Below are 26,132 nucleotides of genomic sequence, written 5' to 3'. Positions count from 1 at the left end.
TAAAGTACTCTGTCTTAGTGTAAACCATAAATGACAACACACTGTTACAAAGTGGAAGGTTTCATGGCTTTTAACAGTTTAATGAAATGTCACTACTCACTCTTCCCCTCTCCCTCCCTTTTTTAGAAAGACTGATTGCTTGGATGTTTCAGGGTTTCCACATCAATCTTAAGGGCAATGTAAACCTGCTTTATGATGTTCCCTAGTCTTCCAAATAGTTGCAGATAGAGACAGTGTTTTATTATGTAGTCCAAATGTTCCCTGGCTGTTAGAAGGATGAGGGAAAGGGCATAAGGAAAATCACAGATACCCATGTATTGTATTGGCTTATTGTCTTCAGTGACATTAAACTCTCTAGGGTGAGGAGGTTAAGTGCAGACAAGTGATTACTGGGTTTGCATGGAAGACCTGTGGTTCCTGTCTGCAGCATGCTACATATATTCTGCTTTAAGTACAATTTACCTATGATAGGTTTCAATAAAAATGACTTAAGTACATGCAGATCTCTTCATTGTCTCCCTCCTATGCGCAAGTACCGAAGTTATATAGCTTGTTTACAGGCACTGGGAGTCTTCTATTACAGAATTACTAATTATGATCTTTAAATGATGCCTTTTTCCTTTAGCAGGCAAACATTGCCTTTTTCATCATCATTAGTAATTATAAAATAATAATGAATAATAATACTTATCCATTGTGTTTAACTACTTATTGCCTACTATCCACACTCACACTGACCATAACGTTACTCATTAAGTGTTGTTTTTCATGGTCTCTGGCCCTTTTGTCACCACTCTGCTTGAGAGTCTCACAAGCAGCAAAGATAAGGATTAGTTTTCTCAGTTCTTTGAGATAAGGTGATATTAGCTCTGTGTTACAATGAGTTTGCAGATTTTAATGTTTTCACAGTAGGAAGTGTAGAAGAGGAATTTACCTTTGGAAGTAGAGTTGTTATCCTTACTTACAATTACTTTCACCAGTCCTATCTAGAAATGACTGTAAATGCCAGTGGTATGGCAATAAATTCTAGATGTGTACATGTCCAGGCCCTGTAGATTTTTGTTGGGTTTTGATAGCGTATGTCAGTTTCATAGAGTATTGATAGGTATTAATAGGTCTAGAATTAAAGATGTTATCTTTTGATAATCAGTAACATTTAATATAAGAGGTCTGTTACAAATAAATCATATACATACCTTAGTTTGTGTGAGTTTTCAGCTTGGTATGGTGATGACTTTGCCTTTTAAACATATTTTCTCTTGCGGTTGAAAATAACAGCACGGATTTATGAAATGTTTATAAAAAATGGAAGCTATGCTGTTATCTTCTCATGCAAGCATGCATGCTTGGGGCTTATATGTTTCCATTTTCTTAAATCTTCAGGCAGAAGTGTAGAAATATGCATAGTTTGATTGTGGATGAGCGTGTATCTAATGCAAACACAAGTCAGATGCATCTGGAGCTTCTGGATGTTACTGTCTCAGGTTGCTTGAAGTCTGAACATGTGTTCCCACTAAAGAGAGAAGCAGTGAGTAATGCTATATTATCCTCCTCAGTACATGTATCAGATAGGCTTCTAGGATTGGATGTAATTGCCCCAAGTTTTCTTGAATATGACCATAAAAGAAAGAGCCTAATGCCTACAAATCTTGGAAAGTAACAGTGGTACTAGAATTTGAAATATTGAACTGGAATAAGGTGACTCTTTAAATAGAGAAAACTAAAATTTGTTGAATAATATAAATGAAAGGAAAACATTTCAAACAAAATCTACCCTCCTGACTAGCTCATCCTTGAAAAAGAGGGTCCTTCCCTCCTGTCCTGCTTGCACAATGTGTATTATTGGCCTAGGCTGCTCCCATTGCTTGCATTATTTGCTGGGTCACTGAGAACATCTCTTACTGCTTCAGAAGCTTGAGTATTTTCTGTTCTACAGGCAACATCCCTCTGCTGCTCTCCAGAGTTTGTCTCCCCTTTCCTTTCTCTCCAGTCTGATAGTACCTGAAGAAAAGAGTCTTTCACGAGACTAAATTTTACTTGAAACCTTATCTATGTGATATAATGAATAAATAAGGAATAATGCAGTACAGGTAAGATGTGAGGAATTCATATATGAGTAGATTCATGTTACATTGATAGTGAAAGAAATTAGAATGTTTAAACTTCTTACGTTTATTGTAGTATTTTCAAGTGAATGGCTACCTCTTAAAGAAGAGTTTTGCTACTGTAGGTAAGAAGAGTTCCCCAGTAAGACAGAGCAACTCCTTTGTTCTGAACTTAGGTTTATGTGTCTTCAGATATCCCAAGAACTTCCTAGAGAATTTAACTTTTTAGTCTTATCACTAATGTAGAACTATTGCAAGCAAAACTCCTGTTCTTAGGTCTGACAGACATGTAACCATGCTTATGGAGTATTCCAGCTCACGCCTTCCTGGGATGTTTCTACTTCCATCCTGTTTCCTATTAGCTTATTAGTCTACTTTGTTTCTTCTTAGTCTACAGTTTTTCCTGTTAACCTATTAGCCTATGTTTTGTGCACAGTTACATGCAGTTTTACCTCTATTACTTAAGCACCTCTGCACACTGATGTCTAATTGAAAAATTTGAAGGCAGTGAGCAGCTTTAGATACTGAGTGTTACACAACTGTCAGCCCCTGGAACTTGAGAAACCTCTGACAGCTGAGTTCATTCAGTTGCTCTTGGGGAATTAGTAATTTGCTTTTCCTTCAGAAGATGCCACATTTCCATGCCGCAACAAGCAGGTCAGGACAAGTGCACAGTGCTTATCACAGGCTCCCATGCTCACTCTAACAGAACTTACTATGTGGTAAATTGTCCATCCTGGTGTACTAATGAAATATTCAATACTAGTTTTGTGACAGAATACTGTACACTGTCGAGGTAATAAATATTTTCTCATGGTGATACAGATGGCTGACATTGCTGCTGATCTATTACATTTCTTGAGTTCCAGTCCTTTGCTGCCATGCATCATCTGTCTTCAGGCTTCTGCATACCAAAAATGAAAATCAGAAAATGAGAGGAAAAATGACTTCGTAAATCTAAATGTGTTTCTCTGAATTTGTATTTGCATTTGGTTCAGTGTGTGAGATTTCTTGTCTCAGATTCCAAGAAGTTTACAACACTGTGGTAGAGAAAATATTACTATATATTGATTTGTGTTTCAAACTTAGCTAGTTAGGACAGAATTTGTGTTATGAAATGCCCTGTTTACATCCATTCTTAAAAGCTAAAATTGAGAAATACAAGCAGTTATCTGGATAAAAGAACTAGTGGCGAGAGTGTAATTTAACAATTTGCAAAACGTTGCTATTGATTTTTTTTTGTTTAATATGTAAAATAATTAGCTTCAGTCCATTCTCATTTTACAAAAGAAAAATGTATTACAGTGTTTTTTTGCAAAAAGGAAATTGTCCTAAATTTATTAAACCTGGATTACATTGTTCATCAACTTTCCATATCATACTGGCTTGTCTCCTTAATGTCCTGCAACTGTTGATTGTGTGAAAGTTGTTTTTTATGGGGCAACAGCAGATCTGGAGAAACTTTTGATGAGTTGTGAATGTTTTGTCAGTACAGGTCTCCAAGTTAGCTGATGTCATGGTCAGACATGGTGTGAAGAAAGGAGATCGTGTGGTCATCTACATGCCCATGATTCCACAGACAGTGTACTGTATGCTGGCTTGTGCAAGAATAGGAGCCATCCATAGCCTGATTTTTGGTGGATTTGCGTCTAAAGAGCTTTCTGTTCGCATTGATCATGCAAAGGTAATACGTATTTGTAACAACAAACACCACAGCAGTAGTTACTCATATAAGTCAATGTCAAAAACCTGGTTTTTTTTCTGGAGGGGATAACAACATTTCTCTTTGTGTGGCATGCAGTCTCAATTTGTTTATAATACCTGACATTGCAATATGAACAAAGTTTGACTTCTCTTAAAAAAGCAGGATTTTAACACACTGCTGTCTGTTTAGAGCATACTTTCTTCTCCCATTTGTCAATCTTTTTCTACAAAGCATGACCTTAAAATTGGCTTTTCGCCCAGCATTTTCCTCAAGTGTATGAGGAAAATGCTGCCAACCCTAAATGACTTCATTGGTTTACTTGATGTTTAGGCATATTTAGTAGTATATTTTTTCAGCTATAAATCTACTTCATCTGATTTCTACATGAATCAAGACAGCTAGGGAACCAGTTGCCTTAAGTAAGTGACTCTGCAGAGAACATAATTAATTGAGGTGAATGCTTTAAAGGCTTCCAAGTTCGGCAGAAGTTGAGCTTGTTTATGAAGCATTATGTAAGTCTTTGCAACTGAAAATGCAAATAGTACTTTAATAGTCTACTTAGTAGCTTATATGTGCATATTAGTAGCTTGTGTATGCATTAGTTTCAAACCAGTTAACAACGTTTGCACTGGAAGTTTCTGTTCTTGTTTTCTACCAGTGAATAAGACAAAAGTCTTCGTCATCTCAATCAGTCACCTGGATCATTCAGACCATCTGTGGTAGCCATCTATCACTGAATCACGTTGGTTAGATGTATAAGCCAAAACATTATGCAGGGTAAAGTCCACAGGATTTGTGGAACTTTTACTTAGATTTTTGTGTACAGAAGTGCTTTTCAGATCACCAAGGCTTGAATTTTATGAATATCTGTAAATAGAAAGTTGAATGCATCCCCGCTCCCTGCCTTGATGTTTTAACAAAGAAGTTGTTAAAATGGTTGAAATGCTTTGTTGGAATTGTGAAAAAAACCTGGGGGAAGGCTAACAACAGCTCCTTAGTTTTCCCTGTCTTTCTTCCCACTCCCCCACTTTTTTAACAAGCTATAAAAATTAATTTTAACTCATAGAATTAGGGAAAAATAATGTAGAAGAAAAAATTATAAACTTTTAAAATGAAGGTTGCTACAATACAAATCATCTAGCATATTTACTTTTAGAGTATTTTGCAAATATTAACTAATTAATCCCAATGGATTTTCTCTGAGGAACAAAGGGAGACAACACAGTAATCATAGTCCTTGCTTTATGCATTAAAAAGAAAACAGAAAAAGTTTAAGTGATTTACCCAAGGTCACATAGCAAGTCTTTCGAAGGGTTAGCTATAGAATTACTAGCTGCAGGCCATGGATTAAATCCTAATTTACATTGCTTTTTTGTTTCTTTAAAAGGCAGATTAAATATTGTGGATGTCTTTTGGTCCATCTGATGTGTAATGAAAGTGTAAGTAAAGAGGAAAGGCACATCCTCAATCTAAATTTCAAAACGTCCCAATTTTGCAACACAGTAAAGCTTTCTTGATAAGTGAATTGCATACCACTGAGATTATCTTTAAGATATGTATATAAGTAGCTGTGATAGATGGTATTCTGCTGAACTCAGAAGTTAATTGAAGCTGTCTCAAAAAACCCTAACCTTTCTATTAGGCTTTTATATGAGTTTGTTTCGATGCTGCAGTACAGGACCTAATGTTGGTAAGATTAATTAGAAGGAGTTAAAGATATGCAATGGAAAGCTGGCTGTGAGATGCCCTTGTGGAAGAAAGGTCAAACTTAACATTTTATTGGAAGATCTAAGTGAAAGAAATAACAAGCGCTTTCTAGTGACTATGGGAAGGTACATATACTTTACCAGCTTACCTTAATTTATCTTGAATTTTAAATAGGTCTGGGAACACTGCAAAGTCCTGCAGCTGATAATTTCTACTCTTGTCAGGTATTGGCAGTTACAGACATTCTGTGATGGATTGTGATGAGGTGATACAGTGCATGAGAACAAGCATTTCTTGTCATCTTTCCTTTCACCTGCATCTGGGAATATATATTTTGCAATATCAAAACAATAGATACTTTCATAGAATCATACAATAGTTTGGGTTGGAAGGGACCTTTAAAGGTCATCTAGTCCAACCCCCCCTGCCATGAGCAGGGACATCTTCAACTAGATCAGGTTGCTCAGAGCCCCGTCCAACCTGACCTTGAATGTTTCCAGGGATGGGGCATCTACCACCTCTCTGGGCAACCTGTTCCAGTGTTTCACCACCCTCATTGTAAAAAATTTCTTCCTTATATCTAGATTAAATCTACCCTTTTTTAGTTTAAAGCCATTACCTCTTGTCCTGTCGCTACAGGCCCTGGTAAAAAGTTGTCATCGTTTAACCCCAGCTGGCAACTAAGCACCACACAGCTGCTCGCACATTCCCCCCTGGTGGGATGGGGGAGAGAATCAGAAGGGTAAAAGTGAGAAAACTCGTGGGTTGAGATAAAGACAGTTTAATAGGTAAAGCAAAAGCCGCGCGTGCAAGCAAAGCAAAACAAGAAATTCATTCGCTACTTCCCATCGGCAGGCGATTGTCCAGCCATCTCCAGGAAAGCAGGGCTCCATCATGCGTAACAGTTACTTGGGAACACAAACGCCATCACTCCGAACATCCCCCCCCCTTCCTTCTTCTTCCCCCAGCTTTATATGCTGAGCATGATGTCGTATAGTGTGAAATATCCCTTTGGTCAGTTGGGGTCAGCTGTCCCAGCTGTGTCCCCTCCCAACTTCTTGTGCACCCCCAGCCTCCTTGCTGGTGGGGTGAGGTGAGAAGCAGCAGAGGCCTTGACTCTGTGTAAGCACTGCTCAGCAATAACGAAAACATCCCTGTATTATCAACACTCTTTTCAGCACAAATCCAAAACATAGCCCCATACTAGCTACTGTGAAGAAAATTAACTCTGTCCCAGCCAAGACCAGCACAAAAGTCTCTCTCCATCTTTCTTATAAGCCCTCTTTATATACTGAAAGGCCGCAATAAGGTCTCCCCAGAGCTTTCTCTTCTCCAGGCTGAACAACCCCAACTCTCTCAGCGTTTCTTCATAGGAGAGGTGTTCCATCCCTTTGATCATTTTTCTGGCCCTCCTCTGGACCCTCTCCAACAGGTCCATGTCTTTCCTATGCTGGGGACCCCAGAGCTGGATGCAGTATTCCAGGTGGGGTCTCACAAGAGCAGAGCAGAGGGGCAGAATCACCTCCCTTGACCTACTGGCCACGCTTCTTTTGATGCGGCCCAGGATATCGTTGGCTTTCTGCGCTGCAAGTGCACATTGCTGGCTGATGTCCAGCTTTTCATCCACCAGTACCCCTAAGTCCTTCTCTGCAGAGACTCTCTCTGCTTTCAATCCCTTCATCCCCCAGCCTGTATTGATACCGGGGGTTGCCCTGACCCGTGTGCAGGACTTTGCACTTAGCCTTGTTGAACTTCATGAGGTTCACATGGGCCCACTTCTCGAGCTTGTCCAGGTCCCTCTGGATGGCATCCTGTCCCTCAGGCATGTCAGCTGCGCTGCTCAGCTTGGTGTCATCGGCAAACTTGCTGAGAGTGCACTTGATCCCACTGTCTATGTCATTGATGAAGATATTAAACAGTACTGGTCCCAATACTGACCTCTGAGGAACGCCACTCATCACTGATCTCCATCCAGACACTGAGCCGTTGACCACTACTCTGTGGATGTGACCATCCAGCCAGTTCCTGGTCCACTGAAAGTCCACCCATCAAATCCATATCTCTCCAATGTAGAGAGAAGGGTGTTGTGGGGGACTATGTCAAAGGCCTTACAGAAGTTCGTATAGATGACATCCGTAGCTCTTCCCTTGTCCACTGATGTAGTCACTCCATCCTAGAAGGCCACTAGGTTGGTCAGGCAGGACTTGCCCTTGGTGAAGCCATGCTGGCTGTCTAGAATCACCTCCCTGTCTTCCATGTGCCTTAGCATAGCTTCTAGGAGGATCTGTTCCATGATCTTCCCGGGCACAGAAGTGAGGCTGATAGTTCGGTAGTGCCCAGGGTCCTCCTTTCTGCCCTTTTTAAAAATGGGTGCAATGTTTCCCTTTTTCCAGTCACCAGGGACTTCACCTGACTGCCATGATTTTTCAAATATCATGAAGAGTGGCTTGGCAACTACATCAGCCAGTTCCCTCAGGACTCTAGGATGTATCGTATCAGGTCCCATAGACATATGTATGTTCAGGTTCCTCAGGTGGCCACAAACCTGATCTTCTCTTACAGGGACTTAGCTCCCCCAATCCCTGTCTTGCGGTCCGTCCACTGGAGAGGTGTGGGAAGTGAGGTTGCCAGTGAAGTCTGAGGCAAAAGGTTATTGAGTACCTCAGCCTTCTCCTCGTCCGTTGTTACCAGTTTGCCAGTCTTGTTCATCGGGGGGATACGCTTTCTTTGACCTTCCTTTTCTGGCTGACATACCTGTAGAAGCCCTTCTTACTCTTTGCATCCCTTGCCAAGTTCATCTCCAGCCACACCTTGGCCTTCCTGATCCCATCCCTACACAACTGGGCAGCATCCCTATACTCTTCCCAGGATACCTGTCCCTGGTTCCACTGCCTGTGCATTTCCTTCTTGCCCTTTAGTTTGACCAGCAGGTCTCGACTCAGCCATGCCGGTCTCTTGCCTTCCTTTCCTGATTTCTTACACCTGGGGATCAAGAGCTCTTGTGCTCTATGGAAAGCATCCTTAAAGATCTGCCAGCTCTGTTCTGCTTCCTTGCCCCTGAGGGCAGTTTCCCAGGGGGTCCTATTGACTAACTCCTTGAACAGCTGGAAGTTTGCTTTCCTAAAATTCAGGGTCCTGACTTTACTCTTTGCCTGAGACATATCCCTCAGGACTGCAAACTCCAGTGCATGATCGCTGCAGTCCACGCTGCCTCCAATCTTGACGTCACCAATTAGCTCACTTGCGTTGGTCACCAACAGGTCCAGTATCGCATCCGCTCTGGTAGGGCTGTCTATTACCTGGCTTAAGAAGTTATCCTCAATGCATTCCAGGAGTCTCCTGGATTGCCTATAGCTTGCAGTGCTACTTTTCCAGCAGATGGAAAAGGACATTATCTGTATTTTGAGAAATTAACATGACATCTGTTTAAACACTTCATCTTAGTAAAATAGGAAAACTGAGGAGGCTACTTAAGAACAACATTATACACCTGTTTAATAGGGTAGTTGCTATGTCTTCAACAATCAAATTTTCTCGTGTTTTTTGAATCACAGTAATTGTATAGCAATTCCAGAGGACTTTTTAGATTTTAAGTCCAAACTCTGTAAAATAAAATGCAAGTAATGGAGTTTTTCAGACGTGTTTTTTGAAGATGCTTCACCAAAGCAGTATTATGATTTGCAAGTGCACAACAATTCTTTGAAATACAAAATGTACGAGACACCCAAGTTACTCAAAACTGTTACTATTTTTCATTGAGGCCAGAAATACTGTATTCCTCACTTATTTACTGTTGACACATTTGGAAATTTTAATAAGACCTCCTTGAAAAAATGAGCTTATATTTTGTAATAGTTTATTCTGAATAAGACATGGTTCCTCTGTACAGGTATGGTTATGAATGGTTACCTGTACTCATCAGAAGATGATCAAACCTTTTGAGTGATTAGGCAGCAAGTTCAGCTGCTGATACTTAAGACACACAATTACCTTTTAATAGTTGCAGTCGGGTCTTTTCTTGTCTTGCACTGTTTATTTTTGGAATATGTATTGTAGATTAGAAGGCACTGTCTTGTGTTTTATTTTTAACTACTTGTATGGTATGATTCCAGTCTCTTTCTTTAGAGCACTGTATAATATCTGGCAGAACTTAATGTGCATGGCAGTCTGACATGGAACATCTAACCACAAAGCCAGTGCAGTACCAGCAGGTGCAGCAGAGCTATATAATGACTGCATAAGCACTGGATTTCTTTAAAATGCTTGTCACTTTTTTTAAGGAGGAGTGAGGCACAACAAAAGTGCAGTAAGTTTGAGCATAGGCTTGTGATCAGATGTGTGGCTGGGGCATGAAGAGGAAACAGCTTTGTGTGTTGAATAATGAGGGCCTGAGTGCTGGATCTCTCAGTAAACATCTTCATGACGCTCCTGACATTTTGTGCCCCAAAGCTAGCTGGTTTTCAGTTTGGGCTTTTTGCAGCTTTATTAGCTGGCGCAATAAAATGTATTTATTGCTTTTTCTAAACTTTGCCTTGTATGCTAATAGAGACTAAAGAAGAATTTGTAGGAGGAGTCTTTACAACAGAATGAAATTGTTGGTCTGATACTATTAAGCCTTGCTTTATCTCAGTTCTACTTCTTCATATTTTATTTTTTTCTACAGCTCACTATCGCTGGCATTTCTTCTCCAGCAAATCTTTGAACTTTCCTGGTTTTCCTTCAAAGTAGTTATATTTCTATCTAATCTTATCGTGCAGAACTACATGAAGCCACAGAAGAGGTGGGAAATGGGTGTATAAAAGCAATATGGGAGCAGAAATGCAGGGGAAGTAATGTCAGTAGGCAGAGAGGTAAAACGCTAGAAAACAGCAGTTAAAGCCAGTAATGGACCTTTGATTTGCACAGAGTGATCCATGATGCTTCCAAGTAGCAACCCTCACTTGGGAAATACATCACCGTAGCCAATTTAGTATTGGTTATTTTTAGACTTCCTTACTGCATACAAAGCAGTTGATGAGCAGAGGTGGCACCATTTACAAATGACTGTAAACCTGGTGTTGACAACAGTCTTTCATCTTAACAATTGAATAGAACTGTGTTAATATCTTACATTAATTACAGTCTAATTTCAGGGTAGCCTCCAGATGAATTTTCAGTTTAACTGCATTGTATTGTATCATCTTTTATTAAAATCAGTGCATCCCAAAAGAGAAAGATGACAATGCTGAAATTTTAAAGCTCGTCTGAAATCTTTGTTTTGAATACAGACTAATTACCAAACTTCCTTGAATAGCAGATTTGGACAGGAAACATTTTATTATTGCAGAAGAAAACAACTTAATCTGTGCTTTCTGTGCTGAGTTTAATGCAGCCTTAACTGTGGCATTGTATTTTGTGCCTACTTAATGAGATTTATGCTAATGCATACAATTAGTAAACTAGCTTGATCAAACTGAGGGGCATAAGATAAATACACCTCTAAAACTCCAAAAGCAAGGAGATTGAAGATTCATTCTTCTCCAATTAAAATGTGTTCTAACACATAATTTCTTTGGTGCTACCTTTTATTTCCTGAAATACAAGAAGTAAAAGTACTGATCTTGGGACCTAAGTCAAAATAGTTTGTATGCAGATTTCTTGACTTAGGAAATCTTACATAAAACCTGAGGTTAATTTAATAACAAAGATGCTAAATCCACTTTTGGAAATAGAAATTATTCTAAAAAACCCCAGAACTATGGAAATCTGATTTTTAGTGGTTTTGTGTCCTGAATCCTGCAACCATTACTTGAAAGACTCTAGCTTTACTTCCCTCATGCGCCTTATGACTTCAGCTTATTCTCTTCCTGTATTTCTAGTTTCCTGTCATCTCTGTTTGCCTTCTTTTTCCTCCTTCTCCTATTTCCCTCCTGTGCCATTTAATTGCAGGCTGGAAAAGAGCCAGCAAAGTGCTACAGCTAGTTTTGAAATATGCCGTTGGGTGCAGGCAGATAATTAGAAAGCAAGCTAAACAGGACAGATAATTGTTGACATCACTGTACCAGTTTTCCTCAATGGAGGGGCTAAGATGGAGATGGGTTTTTTTCTCTGTTCATTAGTTTTTGTGCAACTTACAAGAACTTAACACTGTTAAATTTGGTTGAAAATGGTGAAGAGTGTCAGAAGTTATTAGTGTGCTCCTGAAAAAAAACCAGATGCTTGTACAGTAAGATCACACAAGCTTGATTTCCTTAGAAAACTGATCTAAACCCCTGTTTATGATTATGTGAAGATAGATTTTATACATTGGGCATCATTAATCAAAGAATTTCATGGAAAACATGTTATTAGGTTACATATATAAAATATATTGCAAACGTATATATTAACAATCTAACTTCTTTATTTTAGCCCAAACTTATTGTAACAGCAAGTTTTGGAGTAGAACCGAAAAGGAAAGTGGAATACCTATCCCTCCTAGAAGGAGCACTGGCAAGGGTACAGAGCAAACCTGATAAAGTTCTCGTTTACAAGCGACCTAATTTGGTGGGTGTACAGTTGTGCCTTTATGTTAACTTTCAGATTTGTATGTAGTGCACGTGCCTTTTATCTTTTACAAGTAAAAGTTTTAGTGTATCTGTTGTAGTTTGTTTTTGAATTTTATGGGAGAACTTTATATTCATAAGGTTTAAATAGTAAATAGAACTAACACAGCAGAGAGATTACTGTACAGCAAATTGAATAGTACTGCACAAAAAAATTGAATAGTACATGTTTTTTGACCCAATTCCATTTATTCCATCTGTTTTTCAATGGGCAGGGCCATGTTCCTCTTGCCCCAGGTCGTGATCTTGACTGGGAAGAAGAGCTTGCAAAAGCACAGTGTTATAAATGTGTCTCCGTTCCCTCAGACCATCCACTTTATATTCTGTATACATCTGGAACAACAGGCTTGCCCAAGGTAAAGGACTGTCTGTAGTCTAAGTGTCTGTGACCAGCCTATTTGCAGTTCCACTTGAGAAAATATTTAATTGAAAAGGTTGAAAATGTTTGCTAGAGCTCAGTGCTATAAATGATAAGCATTGCTAGAAATGGTTTAATCTCATTTATTCACATTTCACTACTTTAAAGTCAGTGTCTAGGAATAAATCATGTTTGTTTAGTTAAACAGTAGTAATATAAAGATAAACTGCATTTACTTCAAAATGTTTGTACGGTATAAACTTTTGAGGACAGCAGAATGTCCTTTATCCTTTAATATCTTCTGTGTTTTAACTGTTTTAGATAAGCATAGTATAGTCACTTAATGGCACGATTAGTTAATATATCGCTTGTGTGATAGCATTTATTGCTGAATAGTCTTTGCTTATTAATTATTTACATATTAGCTAATCTTCCCATAGATGAGATGTAGTGAATGACATTATAGATTAAATGGAATTAAGCATGTTCTGAAGGCTTGTGTTACTGAACAGTTCTGAGAACATAATTCCAATGAAAATGAAAGTTCAGATTGAGTAAGTGAAAATTAACATAGGGCATTCTTTGTTTGCTTTCAAATGTCAATTAGTCTTAATGATTTATTTTTAAAAGATCTTATTTTAAAAGCAAACTCTTTGAGTGTTTGCTTCGTACTTGTGCAGTTCTCTTTTAAAGTGTAGAAGGCAAGCTGAATATAATTTTCTGGCGGTGGTCTTACCACTACAAATTCAGAGACAGTATCACACATCCCTGGATATGGCAGTGCTTAGACTACTACTAGAAAATTATTTAATGATGTGGCCTATAAAGTTCAGAATCTATGGGGAGGTAAGGAAAACAAACATCAGTTTTGCTGAGAAAAATGTCTTCTGCTTTTGTCTTGAATGTGGGCACTTTAAAGCAACATACATAGCTTGAATTATTTAATTATATTGTCAAAAGGTCCGAGATAAGATCCTTTGTTACAACAGGTATTTTCCTTGACTGTTAGTTTCAAAGTATAGTATCTCGGAGATAAAAGTTCTCAGAAGTTTACTTCACTGTGTTGGCTCTCCAGAGAAACGGTCACCTTGAATGAATTACCCTTATAAGAGGGAGATTGTCAACTAGCGCTAAGGTACAATGAGTAACTTAATGAATAAAATACCTTTTTTATTCATTGAAGGAACTTGCTTTTAAATGGTCATGCAAGTAAAATTACTCAGTTATGACCTTCATAACAAAACTTTTGTTAATCTCAGAGCAGGGACTAAGTTAGAAGCTGAGACTAACAAAGGCAACCTGCTTTCTGAAATTCATGAACCATTCTCTGCTGTGGCAATCTCCATTTTAATGAGTTAATATGTCTCCACAGTCCCTCATTTCTTGGACAAGGCCTGAAAGTGCCTGTTTCATTCTATTAACTACATAAGAGAATGTATGGTGCCTAGCACAGACAGATAGCTGCATTGTAATGTCTGCACTGTAGACATTTGTTTGGTCCGATGAATCTCATCGGAATTTTAGTTTGGGACATCAGGACATAGTTTACTTAATTCTTTCTTCTAGAAACAGTGTACTCATGGGGGGCTTCAACCATCCTGATATCTTTTAGAGGAACAGCACAGCAGAGCATAAGCAATCCAGAAGGTTCCTGGAATGCATTGATGACAACTTCCTTCTCCAAGTGATGGAGGAGCCAACAAGGAGAGGTGCTATGCTGGACCTTGTTCTCACCAACAAGGAGGGGCTGGTGGGGAATGTGAAGCTCAAGGGCAGCCTTGGCTGCAGCGACCATGAAATGGAGGAGTTCAAGATCCTTAGGGCAGCGAGGAGGGCGCACAGCAAGCTCGTTACCCTGGGCTTCAGGAGAGCAGACTTTGGCCTCTTCAGGGATCTGCTTGGTAGAGTACCATGGGATAAGGTCCTGGGAGGAAGAGGGGCCCAAGGAAGCTGGTCAATATTCAAGGATCACCTCCTCCAAGCTCAGGAGCAATGCATCCCAACAAAGAGGAGGTCAGGCAAAAACACCAAAAGGCCTGCGTGGATGAACAAGGAGCTCCTGGACAAACTCAAGCACAAAAAGGAAGCCTACAGAGGATGGAAGCAAGGACAGGTAGCCTGGAAGGAATACAAAGAAATTGTCCTAGCAGCCAGGGATCAGGTTAGGAAAGCTAAAGCCCTGATAGAATTAAATCTGGCCAGGACATCAAGGGTAACAAGAAAAGCTTCTATAGGTACATTGGTGATAAAAGGAAGACTAGGGAAAATGTGGGCCCTCTCCAGAAGGAAACGGGAGACCTTGTTACCTGGGACATGGAGAAGGCTGAGGCACTCAACGACTTTTTTGCCTCAGTTTTCACTGACAAGTGGTCCAGCCACACCGCCCAGGATGCAGAAAGCAAAGGCAGGGACTGGGAGAATGAAGAACTGCCCACCATGGGATAAGATCACGTTCAAGACCATCTAAGGAACCTGAAGGTGCACAAGTGCATGGGACCTGATGAGATGCATCTGCGGCTCCTGAGGGAACTGGTACATGAAATTGCTAAGCCACTCTCCATCATGTTTGAGAAGTCGTGGCAGTCTGGGGAAGTTCCCACTGACTGGAAAAGGGGAAACATAACCCTCATTTTTAAAAAGGGAAAAAAGGAAGACCCGGAGAACTACAGGCCAGTCAGTCTCACCTCTGGGCCCAGCAAGATCATGGAGCAGATCTTCCTGGAAATTATGCTAAGGCACATGGAAAATAAGGAGGTGATTGGTGACAGCCAACATGGCTTCACTAAGTGCAAATCGTGCCTGACAAATTTGGTGGCCTTCTATGACGGATTTACAGTGTTGGTGGATAAGGGAAGAGCAACTGACGTTGTCTACCTGGACTTGTGCAAAGCATTTGACACTGTCCCGCACGACATCCTTGTCTCTAAATTGGAGAGACATGGACTTGACGGATGGACCACTCGGTGGATAAGGAATTGGCTGGATGGTCGCACTCAAAGAGCTGTGGTCAACGGCTCGATGTCCAAGTGGAGAGCAGTGACGAGTGGTGTTCCTCAGGGGTTGGTGTGGGAACCAGCACTGTTTAACATCTTTGTCGGTGACATGGACAGTGGGATTGAGTGCACCCTCAGCAAGTTTGCCGATGACACCAAGCTGTGTGGTGCGGTTGACACACTGGAGGGAAAGGATGCCATCCAGAGGGACCTTGACAGGTTTGAGAGGTGGGCCTATGTGAACCACATGAAGTTCAACAAGGCCAAGTGCAAGGTCCTGCACATGGGTCAGGGCAATCCCAAGCACAAATACAGGCTGGGCGATGAGTGGGTTGAGAGCAGCTCTGAGGAGAAGGACTTGGGGGTGTTGGTTGACAAGAAGCTCAACATGACCTGGCAATGTGCATCTGCAGCCCAGAAAGCCAACCGTATCCTGGGCTGCATCAAAAGAAGCGTAACCAGCAGGTCGAGAGAGGTGATTCTCCCCCTCTACTCTGCTCTCATGAGACCCTACCTGGAGTACTGCGTTCAGCTCTGGGGCCCCCAACACAAGAAGGACATGGACCTGTTGGAGCGAGTCAAGAGGAGGGCCACGAAGATGATCAGAGGGCTGGAGCACCTTTCCTATGAAGACAGGCTGAGAGAGTTGGGTTTGTTCAGCCTGGAGAAGAGAAGGCTCTGGGGAGACCTTATAGCAGCCTTCCAGTACCTAAAGGGGGCCTACAAGAAAGCTGGAGAGGGACTTTGTACAAGGGCATGTAGTGATAGGACAAGGGGTAATGGCTTTAAACTGAAAGAGGGTAGATTTGGATTAGATGTAATGAAGAAGTTCTTCACTGTGAGGGTGGTGAGGCACTGGAACAGGTTGCCCAGAGAGGTTGTGGATGCCCCAACCCTGGCAGTGTTCAAGGCCAGGTTGGATGGGGCTTTGAGCAACCTGGCCTAGTGGAAGGTGTCCCTGCTCATGGCAGGGGGCTTGGAACTAGATGATCTTTAAGGTCCCTTCCAACCCAAACCTTTTTATGATTCTATGATTCTATGAAATGTGTATTAAACATACAAATATTACAAAATATTTCAAAATTTTTCCTCTAAACTGTGTTCCAGAGCCGGTTTTTGGCTTACCAACATGCATGATGCTATTGATACTCTCATTCTAATTTTCAAATCCCTCTTTTAGACTAAGACTGGGATGTTCTTTGTTTTGCATTCATATATATACTTCAGGCTAGATATTAAACCTTTCAAAAATAGACATCTGATTTAAGCCAATTTTCTGACATCTTTAAAAAGTGTCAGTGCAGAAAGAGGGGTACATTTCAGGGAGTAATTCACCCCAGTTATTTTGGAGATCAGCTACTCCACAGGTGCTCCTCTTTTCCAGTGATGATACAGAGAGACTAGGCAATGAATTTAAAACATGCCTAGCATTTAGATGGCCACAGTTTAGGTGAGGTAAATACTCAATCTCTTATTTTTTGTCAGCATATGTTGACTAAATATTTGTATATCTAATTTTAATGAGAGAATTCTAGTTTTATTAGTTATCTTCTGAAAACCATTGTCATCTAGGCCTTGGGTTGGGTTTTTATGTTTGTTTTATTGTATGTTTTGTTTTATTGTATGTTTTGTTTATTTGTTTGTTTTCCAAAATTACTTCTTCAGTGGGAATGCTAGCATAAGCATGTACTTGTTGGAATGAATCCTTTTCTTAAGTGAGGAGTATTGGAATTAGACAACTTTGAGTCTATTGCTGCTAAAACCCCAAAATTTCATTGAAGACAGGAATATTATTACATCCTTCAAATGATCTTAAATATTCAAATTTTCTCATTTAGGGGGTTGTCAGGCCAACAGGTGGCTATGCAGTTATGCTGAACTGGACAATGTCAGCTGTATATGGACTCAAACCTGGTGAGGTAATTCTGTTTAAATGTCACGTAAATGTTTTTGAACTCCTCTTAAAAACTCCTCACTATATTTATGTTTTTATTTCATTTTAGGTGTGGTGGGCAGCTTCTGATTTAGGCTGGGTTGTTGGTCATTCCTACATTTGCTATGGGCCTCTCCTTCATGGCAATACTACAGTTTTGTATGAGGTATGATCCATTCTAAAAAGCCAGCTTTTGAAAAGGCAGCATCTCCTCCAGTTGATGATCCTGATGATCCTGTTTATGCCTGTCTATTCTTCATGCCACATGTTTAAATTATGCATATATCTTCAGTGTTTATACTCTCCCGTCTATTACAGTAATTCTTAAGGAAAGCTTACTTCACTGTCATTCAAACTTGTCTACTTCGTCTGTGTGCCTGGTGATGGTCAGCAGGGCAAGGAACTCCAAAACAACAGACCTATAAATGGCAGATGGTGGCGTGTACCTGTGTTGCTTCAGCTGCAGGCCGTTAGACTACCTTTATTACGGATCTAGGAGATGATGTTGTGTTTTGTGTGTCTGGAGATGACAAATTCTTACGGGATCTGAGTTGGAGGCAATTGGAAGCTCTATGGTTGGAGCCAGAACTTTTAAGGAGACTTGTCTCTTCTTTCCTCCCTCTACCACTCAAGGCACCTGAAGCCAAGGCTCAGATGACATTCACGGCTTGGTCCTTCTCCTTGGGGGATGAAACTCAGTGGGATGGAGAGGAGAGTAGTCCAATCCGAGTGGCTTGCTGCATCCTAACTTTGGTGCTCAAAAAAGCAATGAAGCTGCCTTACATTGTTATTTTTTTCAGAAGTTGGTTCTCTAATCACCAGGCAAGAAGATACAGTGTTGCTTGAGCCATCTTTTTTTTTCTTCAGGGAGTGAATCCAGTATCCATCAGTGACAATGAAAGACATTCTGTGTAAAAGCACCGACATTGTTATCTCTTAAGCATGCTGAGACTTGGTTGTCTGCATTCACCTGACTTTAGGAATTCTGGGTATATCCCAACTTCTCTGACACTGTGCAGCATGACGCCTAGTAATTGTTCTGTCTTTTTCAACGGTCCTAGAGGCAGAAGTTGTTTTAGCTCTGCCATCGTGGCATGCTGATCACCTCTCTTGATTTGTAGTGGTAATTAGAAACATGTGAACAATTAAGGGAAATCCAGTGGTAGCCCAGAGCATGCAAGAACTGCAAAAGTATAGTGAATGTACTGGATACTGAGGGCATGAAAAAGCACATGAAACAAGCTTTGATGACATTGTGAATATAGCAATTGTTAGAGCACCATCTGTACCCAGTGCTTCTGGAGCAGGGGAGTCAGCATGACATGGTGGAAACATACAGACCATCATAGGTGCAGAAGTTCTGCATAAGGAAATGGGTATTACAATTAAACTTGCTCCATCTTCCTGCTATTACACTGTACAACTGAAGATGACCATACTAGAACAGAAATGGGTTGTTACTGTTTTCAGGTACAAGCATTACCAAAACAATCCTTTGGTGTTTGCACAACCATTTAAGTTGGTATTGGTTGAGACGTGCTTCACTGTTATGAACTTACACACTGCTGTTGGTGGGTAGCTGGTGCTGGTACCTGAATCTTGAGTAAGTATGTTTCTGAATCCTGGGGATACTGAAGAAGCATGGACAGTTGTAGTAAGGTGAGGTTGCCTCCAAAATTGTTTGGATGCCGCTGCATCACACTACAGAACTGACTATGGCTTGCTGCATCCTGTTTTGGAAGTTAGAAGTATACTTCACTGCTCAAAGTTCACTCTCTTTATAAACTTATAAGTGAGATTCTCACAAGCAGAAGGCGCCTCTCGAAGCGGGTCAAGAATCCTCAAGTCCAGAAAAGCGATGGTCATTAGGGTTGCATCTACTTGATATTTCAAATCACAGCAGTAGTGCATTTCTGAAATAAGTCCTCTGATTGTCCTTGCTTATTGATTTGGTTCACAGAGTGGTTTTAGATATATGAATGACATCTTTACAGAGAAAGCTAAGACAGAAGCTTTGCCACTTGGGATAAAAGGGAAGGATCCAATGAGTGGGACTGCACTGAAGTTTTCACTGTTCTGAAAACTGAAGTTTTCCAGAACAAATGAAAAGTACATGTACCAACAGAAAGCTTTAAAACTGCCAAGAGCTCCCACCTTATTCTGAAGTACTTCTCATGCTATGCAAAAGGGCCAGATGCTATGTGCCACTTCATATTTGCTAATGACCGCCAGATATCTGCTTGTTCTGACTTTCAGCTGCTCCTTTATTTCTCCCAAGCTTTTGCTTCTGTCCTCTTCACCAGCCCTATTTCTTTTGCTCTTCCTCCTTTATGAACAACATCGTTCTTATAACCTTATTAAAATTATTCCTCCTTTCCTACTGCTGCATTTTGCAATAGTGACAACTGTTGCATTGGCCTCCCAGAATATTGAGTAAGGGGCAACCTGGAGCTTGACAGCATGTGCTCTGAAAGGCCCAAAAGTTTCTCCAGCAAATGCACCACCCTGTTGCTAATGTCAAGCCTGCTGCAGAGTGGGAGGGGACTGACAAGCAGTGCTGCATTCATTTCAAGTAGATGAAGACCATGTTCTTGATGAGGTGGGAAGACCGTGCTTCAGAGGTGGTACGATGCATGTGCCACTACCACAGAGATCTTGAACAGGTCTTCAGGGGAGGGGAGAGCACTCCACCAAGCTCATGAGGACATCCATGCCCTTAGTCCTGGGACCAACAGTCTGCGAGAAAAGTCCAGGGAAAAGTGTGCCTACAGTGCTGCACACATCTGCATGCCTGCAACCCCTGGAGGAGCCCCGCAAGACAACGTGCAGGAGCACCCCTCTCTGCCATGGCAGGCTATGAGAACTGCAAAATCAGTGGTCCAGATGCCTGCCTGAGTAAGTGTGTATACTCTTTTCCTATACATGTATTGAGCATGGGACTGTATTTAAGAGGTTTCTGGTAGAGTTAGGGCACTGGTCGCAGAGCTGTGGAAAGGGCTGCTATGCCTTGAGAGACAATTCCCCAGGGCCCGTGAGCTGTGAGGGAAGTTCTGTGGATTAACAAGCTGCATCAGAGACCACCTGACCTGCCCCAGCTCTGCCTGTGTGCCAGGCACAATCCTGGCAACCACCTAAGTCGTGGACATGGCATGCCTTGATAACACAGCTCTCCTAGGCTTCCGCACAAAACCCCAGCCACGCTGTCTCTTCCTTTCGTCAAATGCAGTGTATAAAGGACCTACCTTGTGTTGGTAGTGGTGCTGGTACTGCTGGCCACATGTCAGATCCTGTCCCTGCCCTGCAATCAGCTGCTTGTACAACAAATACCATTCAGGATGATACCATTTATTTCAAATGCAGCGGTTAAAGTAGTGGTTGTTGGCAATATATTGTCTCTTCCTCTGCCCCAAGTCACACTCGGGAAAGGCCGTAAAGGGAAGGGCAGTGCAAGCTGGGGTAAGGCATAGTTGAATTAGCCAGGTTTACCCAAAACAAATGGATTGAATGCAGCAAGGGAGTGTGTGAAGCACACAAGTGTGGAGGATGGGAAAACTGAGGACAGGGAGAAGTACTGAGAATCAGTTCCTTTTTAATCATTGTATAGCGTTTGCCAGATTGAAGGATATTGATGTCCAGTGGTATTCCTCCCATCCCACTCCATGCACTCCTGAATGCTCAGTGGGTTGATGACTGCCTTCAGTGAAGGAGCAGACAAAATCCTGACGCAAGTGCATTGCTGGATGCCCCACTTACGACAAAGAGAGCAGACAACTGTGCATACAGGTACTGCAGAAGCTGTGGTCAGTGTTTCACTCTGAAGGAAGGTCTCTCAGATGTCCTCACAGATGGTTCAGACTAAAAGTGTGTCGTGGTTTAACCCCAGCCAGCAACTAAGCACCACGCAGCCGCTTCCCCCTTCCCCCTCCCAGTGGGGTGAGGAGGAGGAAAGAGGGGGAAAAAAAAAAGTAAAACTCGTGGGTTGAGATAAGAACAGTTTAATAACTAAAGTAACATATAATACTAACAATAGTAATAATGAAATATAATAATAATAATAGTAATGAAAAGGAATATAACAAAAAAGGAGGGGGAGGAAGGGAAAAAAACAAACAAACAAACAAACAAAAAAACCCACCAGTGATGCACAATGCAATTGCTCACCACCCGCTGACCGATGCCCAGTTAGTTCCCGAGCCACGATCCGCCCTCCCAGTTAACTCCCCCCAGTTTATATACTGGGCATGATGTCATATGGTATGGAATAGCTCTTTGGCCAGTTTGGGTCAGCTGTCCTGATGGTGTCCCCTCCCAGCTTCTTGTGCCCCTCCAGCCTTCTTGCTGGCTGGGCACGAGAAGCTGAGAAATCCTTGATTTAGTATAAACACTACTTAGCAACAACTGAAAACATCACTGTGTTATCAACATTCTTTTCCTACTAAATCCAAAACACAGCACTATACCAGCTACTAGGAAGAAAATTAACTCTGTCCTAGCCGAAACCAGGACAAAGTGATACCCTGAATTTGGAAGGTCTTGGGAACATTTGCACAGTGTCTGTCCCACATAGCCCAGTGTCTTTCAGATGACCAAATGTAGATTGCAGTTCCGTTATGCATTCAGTAAAAGCACAATTAAATTGGGCCTGTGCTGCACCATTGTCAGAGTGTACCTTATGGTGTGGGGCACAAGGATATGCAGCATCTCTCATGATGCTCATTGGCATTGAGGACATCATGAATAATCCTGTCCCTTCTTGGCAAGAAGGCACTGGCATATGTTTTGGTTCTGTGAGCAGAGATATGAAAGATAGGGGATCTAGAAACTTTATGGTGGAGCCTACTGGCTATGTGTGAACTGACATGCTACTGTCATCTGCATGAAACAGATGAAAGGGACAGCATGACACTTCCTAGAAGACAAGTCTCTTCAGTCAGGGGAGCAAAGATCTGTAGGATAGCTTTCCGTCAGAAAACTCTGAGCTGCATTTTTGGTCCAGTGAACAAGGCTAAGCCTAGTCTAAAATAAACCTCAAATAACAACTAATGGAAGAGGTAAAGAGCATTGGCATTAAATGGTTTGATCTACTAATCTGCTCTAATTCACCTCACTTGATATGTAAACAAAATCTGTGACACCATATGTGCTCACATTCATGTTTCATGTTATTATTTCACATGGTACTAAGTTTATTTTTACCAGTGCATGTAGTAGGAAGAAGATTGATAATCTCTTGTAGAACAGCAGATTGTGCCTAGGTGACACCTGTGTATGTTGCTTTGTACAAAACCCTGTTGTTTATAATTTTTGTAATAGAAAAATGTAAAATAAGAAACAAAATGCAATGTTTAAAAGCAGAGCAAATCTTGAGGTCTTAAAAATGTGTTTTGGAATGTGTTCCTGTCTGTGGTTAACCTTTAACTTTGTGGTTAACTTTTAAAAGTGTTAACTTTTTCTTCTTTTCATGGAAAGGCTGTGGGTAGTGTGTTAAGTTGTTCTATGAAATAGAAAATGGGCTTTTCTCAGGATGTTTTTCTTCCACATCATTTTGTGATCTGTAGGATCTGAGGCAAATAACTTTGTTTTTTAGCTTCTAGGCATTGGATTGATTTTTCAATAATCTCTCAAAAAAGCAGGTTTGCAAAACAAGAATTTTTTATTAAATATTAAAGTACACAAAGTGACAACAACAAGCACAAGGGTTTTTTTTCCCTAAATGGCTAAGACAGAGAAGCTCATATGCCTTAATGCTCCCAGCCAATGATTGCAGCAGCTGGAGAAAACTTAAACGAATGGTTATTCTTAATTTGAATCTCAGTGTACCTTCTGCCCAGATAAAGTTTACTGACTTGCTTACTTTCAGTGTTCAGCATGAAAGCTTGCAATGAATGCGTTATTGAAATACATGATGGAGAGAGTATCTACAGTGCAACTATGGCAATAAAAATCAGCCATTCGTTTGGGTATTGCTTATGCTTAGCTCTTTTTTGAAGAGTCTCCGATGTGCTAATCTGGTGGAATCCACGTGCTTCTGTGAATTTACAAACCAGCTCACTGTGGAACTTCTGAAAGCTTTTGAGTCAATAACAAGTGTCAGCTTGCTGATTGCAGGAGTGACGCTTGGTTCTTAGTGCTCGTACAAGTTCTGAGGGACATTAGGAAGCAAGGTTATTTATAGAACATTGCAAATTAAAAGTAATCAAGTAGTTTTAAAAAAAGGAGGAAGGCCTTTGTTTAAAAGCAGTAGGGCAAAATCCTAGGAAAAGAAAAAAAGGCAGAATTCAAGAGGTACAGGTAAGTGAGAGAATGTGTTAAATTCGTGAGGTAGACTCTTTTGCAGAAAGGATTCCTTAGTAACTAAATATATCTTTATGTGGAAAAGGGAGTACAGTAAATTTACCGCAGTTCATATATTCAAATACATACATTTGTATAGATGGATAAAAATGTCCAGGAGAACTAGCACTATATACTTGTGTGCTTGAACTTGCAAATAACTCCAGATGCAGAGATGGATTCGTGGTATTTTGTAGTACATGTGCACATACTGTACAGCTGTCCTATACCTTTTGCTCATCCCAGAGGTCATGCTTGTCAGATTCTTCCTGTGTGGTGTTCGTTTATGTAAGGCAAGCATGGATGCATCTGCGAGAACTTCTAAAGGTTCACTAAATAACTGGGGGATTGATTTTAGTATCTTGAGTTAAGTCATGTAGGCTCTCAATTAACTACTTTTGAAAGAAAGAGATCACTGCAATGTTCTTTCTATTGCGTGTATATATAGATAATTTTTCCTGTGAAGAAGAGCAACAGTCCAGACACTCTTCTGCATTATTGTGGTGGCAGAAGAGACCACTGTGAACAAGAGAAACAAGCTTTAGCTCTGAAAAATTACCTGAAGTATGCATGACTTTGCATACTGAGGTATTCAGTGTGCATTTTTCACTTGCCTTTTCCTGAGGTGAAAGGGTGAGGAAGAACAGTCTGTGTGCTGCACTTAAATCTCACAAGACTCCATTTGTCCCTCTTCTGTCAGGTGGTAACAATCTTTGCTGTTACATTAAAATTGTTGCCTGAGTTTGGCAGAAGAGAATCACTAAAATAAATACTGCAATGAAGAGGTTTCATTCTAGCAAGTGTAGAGTAAGACAAGAAGGAACGGGGAGGAAAGTGATGAGTTCCTTCAGCAGTCTCTGTTACATAGTCGTCTTACAGTGAAGTTTTATCTCTGTGTGAATGTGTGGGGATGAAGATGGTTATTGTCATTATAAAGGCACCTCTGAATTTAAAATGTGTTGGTTTTGGAAAATAAGAAGAGTAAAAATCCTATTTCTTTAACAGGGAGTGTTAAAGAAAAATCAGAGTTAATATCTGGTTGACCTACATGTCTGCTTTGTGATTTTTGCTCTTGGTGAGAACATTATTAAACATTAATAGTACATTTCCCATTTTTCTTTCTCTGAGATGCCGCCAGTCGAGTCTTCAGACAGTGTTCATGACATCAGTGTCATCTTTTTGAGGATTAAAAATGGGAAGAAGAGGAAGGCTTCTGTACATACAGGGAGAAAAATAATGTTTACAAAGAGGAATAGTGTATAATTTTTCCTCTGCTCAGAAGACTGTCTTAACGGTGAATATTCATAAACTTGTAGTCAAAGTTTTTCCTAAATGATTGCCTCATGATGGGTTTTGGGTTAGGGAGTATCAGTATGCTGTTTAGGTATGGGGAAGGAACAGCTCATCCCCTTTGCCTAGGGACAACCACTATTGAATATAAACTGTGCTGACTTCATACCCTCACTTCTTAAAGTGATTTGTTTATTTTTAGATTACTTAGTAGGTGACAACATGTCATTTTAACAATTGCTATGGAAACTGCATGCTTTCAATTTTCACTTGCTGTAACACCATTGTCAGGAATGTGAAAACAGTAATGAATTCCTTTGAATACAGCAAGGTTTGTTTCATTTTTTTATAATCTGTCCTGGATTGTTTTTCTCCAAGGCATGACAAACTTCAGCTATAAATAAGCTAGTTGAAGTCTCACAGCCCACTCTGGGTTGCTCTTGCTAAGGGGATAGCAAGCTGTAAGCAACAGGGCAGCATGAAGAGAAAGTCTAGCTACTACCTGTGATGTCAGGAAAAAGGCAGCATTGTAGTTCCAGTGCTTGGGACTTCGAGTTGGAGCTAGGGTAAGGAGGAGGATGCCCACACTTGCCAAGAAGCCATGCATTAAGGACTTCATTTCAGTGGTCTAGGACAGAGAAGGAGATATTGTCCCACACAGAGCTGTAGCAAAACATTGCTGTACATGTGGAGCCTTCCTCACAACACTCACTGGGGTCCTTCCAGTCCCTGCTGTTGCAACAAATCTGCAGGGTACACAACAGCAGCAGCAGGTTTAAAATTACTCTCATTTGGCACAGTTCTTGGAGGCATCCAGCCTTTCTACAGTTCTTGTAAGCCATTATCATCAGCTTACAAAGCAAGCACTGTCTCTGAAGTTTGCTGGTTTTGTGATCTTTCTGCCATCATCCATACTGATTGTATATGTGGAGTGAATTCAGTAGGACGTATCATCTCAACTCCTTAGTGGAGGTTTGGCAGCAGGGTCAGCAGCAGAAGGATGAATACCTCTATGAACATATTCTTTTGAATCCTGATATGTCAGGATTTTGTGTGTGCTTTGGCGTCAGCACGTTTTAGTGGCAATGAGTTCCAAGTATAACATTTGCTATGCAGAGAGAATT

At 40.8% G+C, this 26,132-nt stretch overlaps 1 protein-coding gene across 1 annotated transcript in view; it reads left to right on the top strand.

The window, feature by feature from the left end:
* Positions 1-26,132, top strand: part of ACSS3 (acyl-CoA synthetase short chain family member 3) — a 97,537-nt gene that overhangs the window by 14,516 nt on the left and 56,889 nt on the right. Inside the window, exons 3-7 of the mRNA XM_050899937.1 lie at positions 3,601-3,789; positions 11,908-12,042; positions 12,317-12,457; positions 17,291-17,371; positions 17,456-17,551. Of these exons, the coding sequence (XP_050755894.1) occupies positions 3,601-3,789; positions 11,908-12,042; positions 12,317-12,457; positions 17,291-17,371; positions 17,456-17,551 (642 nt within the window). The remainder of the gene's footprint in view (positions 1-3,600; positions 3,790-11,907; positions 12,043-12,316; positions 12,458-17,290; positions 17,372-17,455; positions 17,552-26,132) is intronic.

This window comes from Gymnogyps californianus, chromosome 1, assembly GCF_018139145.2.
Source record: "Gymnogyps californianus isolate 813 chromosome 1, ASM1813914v2, whole genome shotgun sequence".
NCBI lineage: Eukaryota > Metazoa > Chordata > Aves > Accipitriformes > Cathartidae > Gymnogyps > Gymnogyps californianus.
This window is presented reverse-complemented; position numbering and strand designations above follow the sequence as displayed.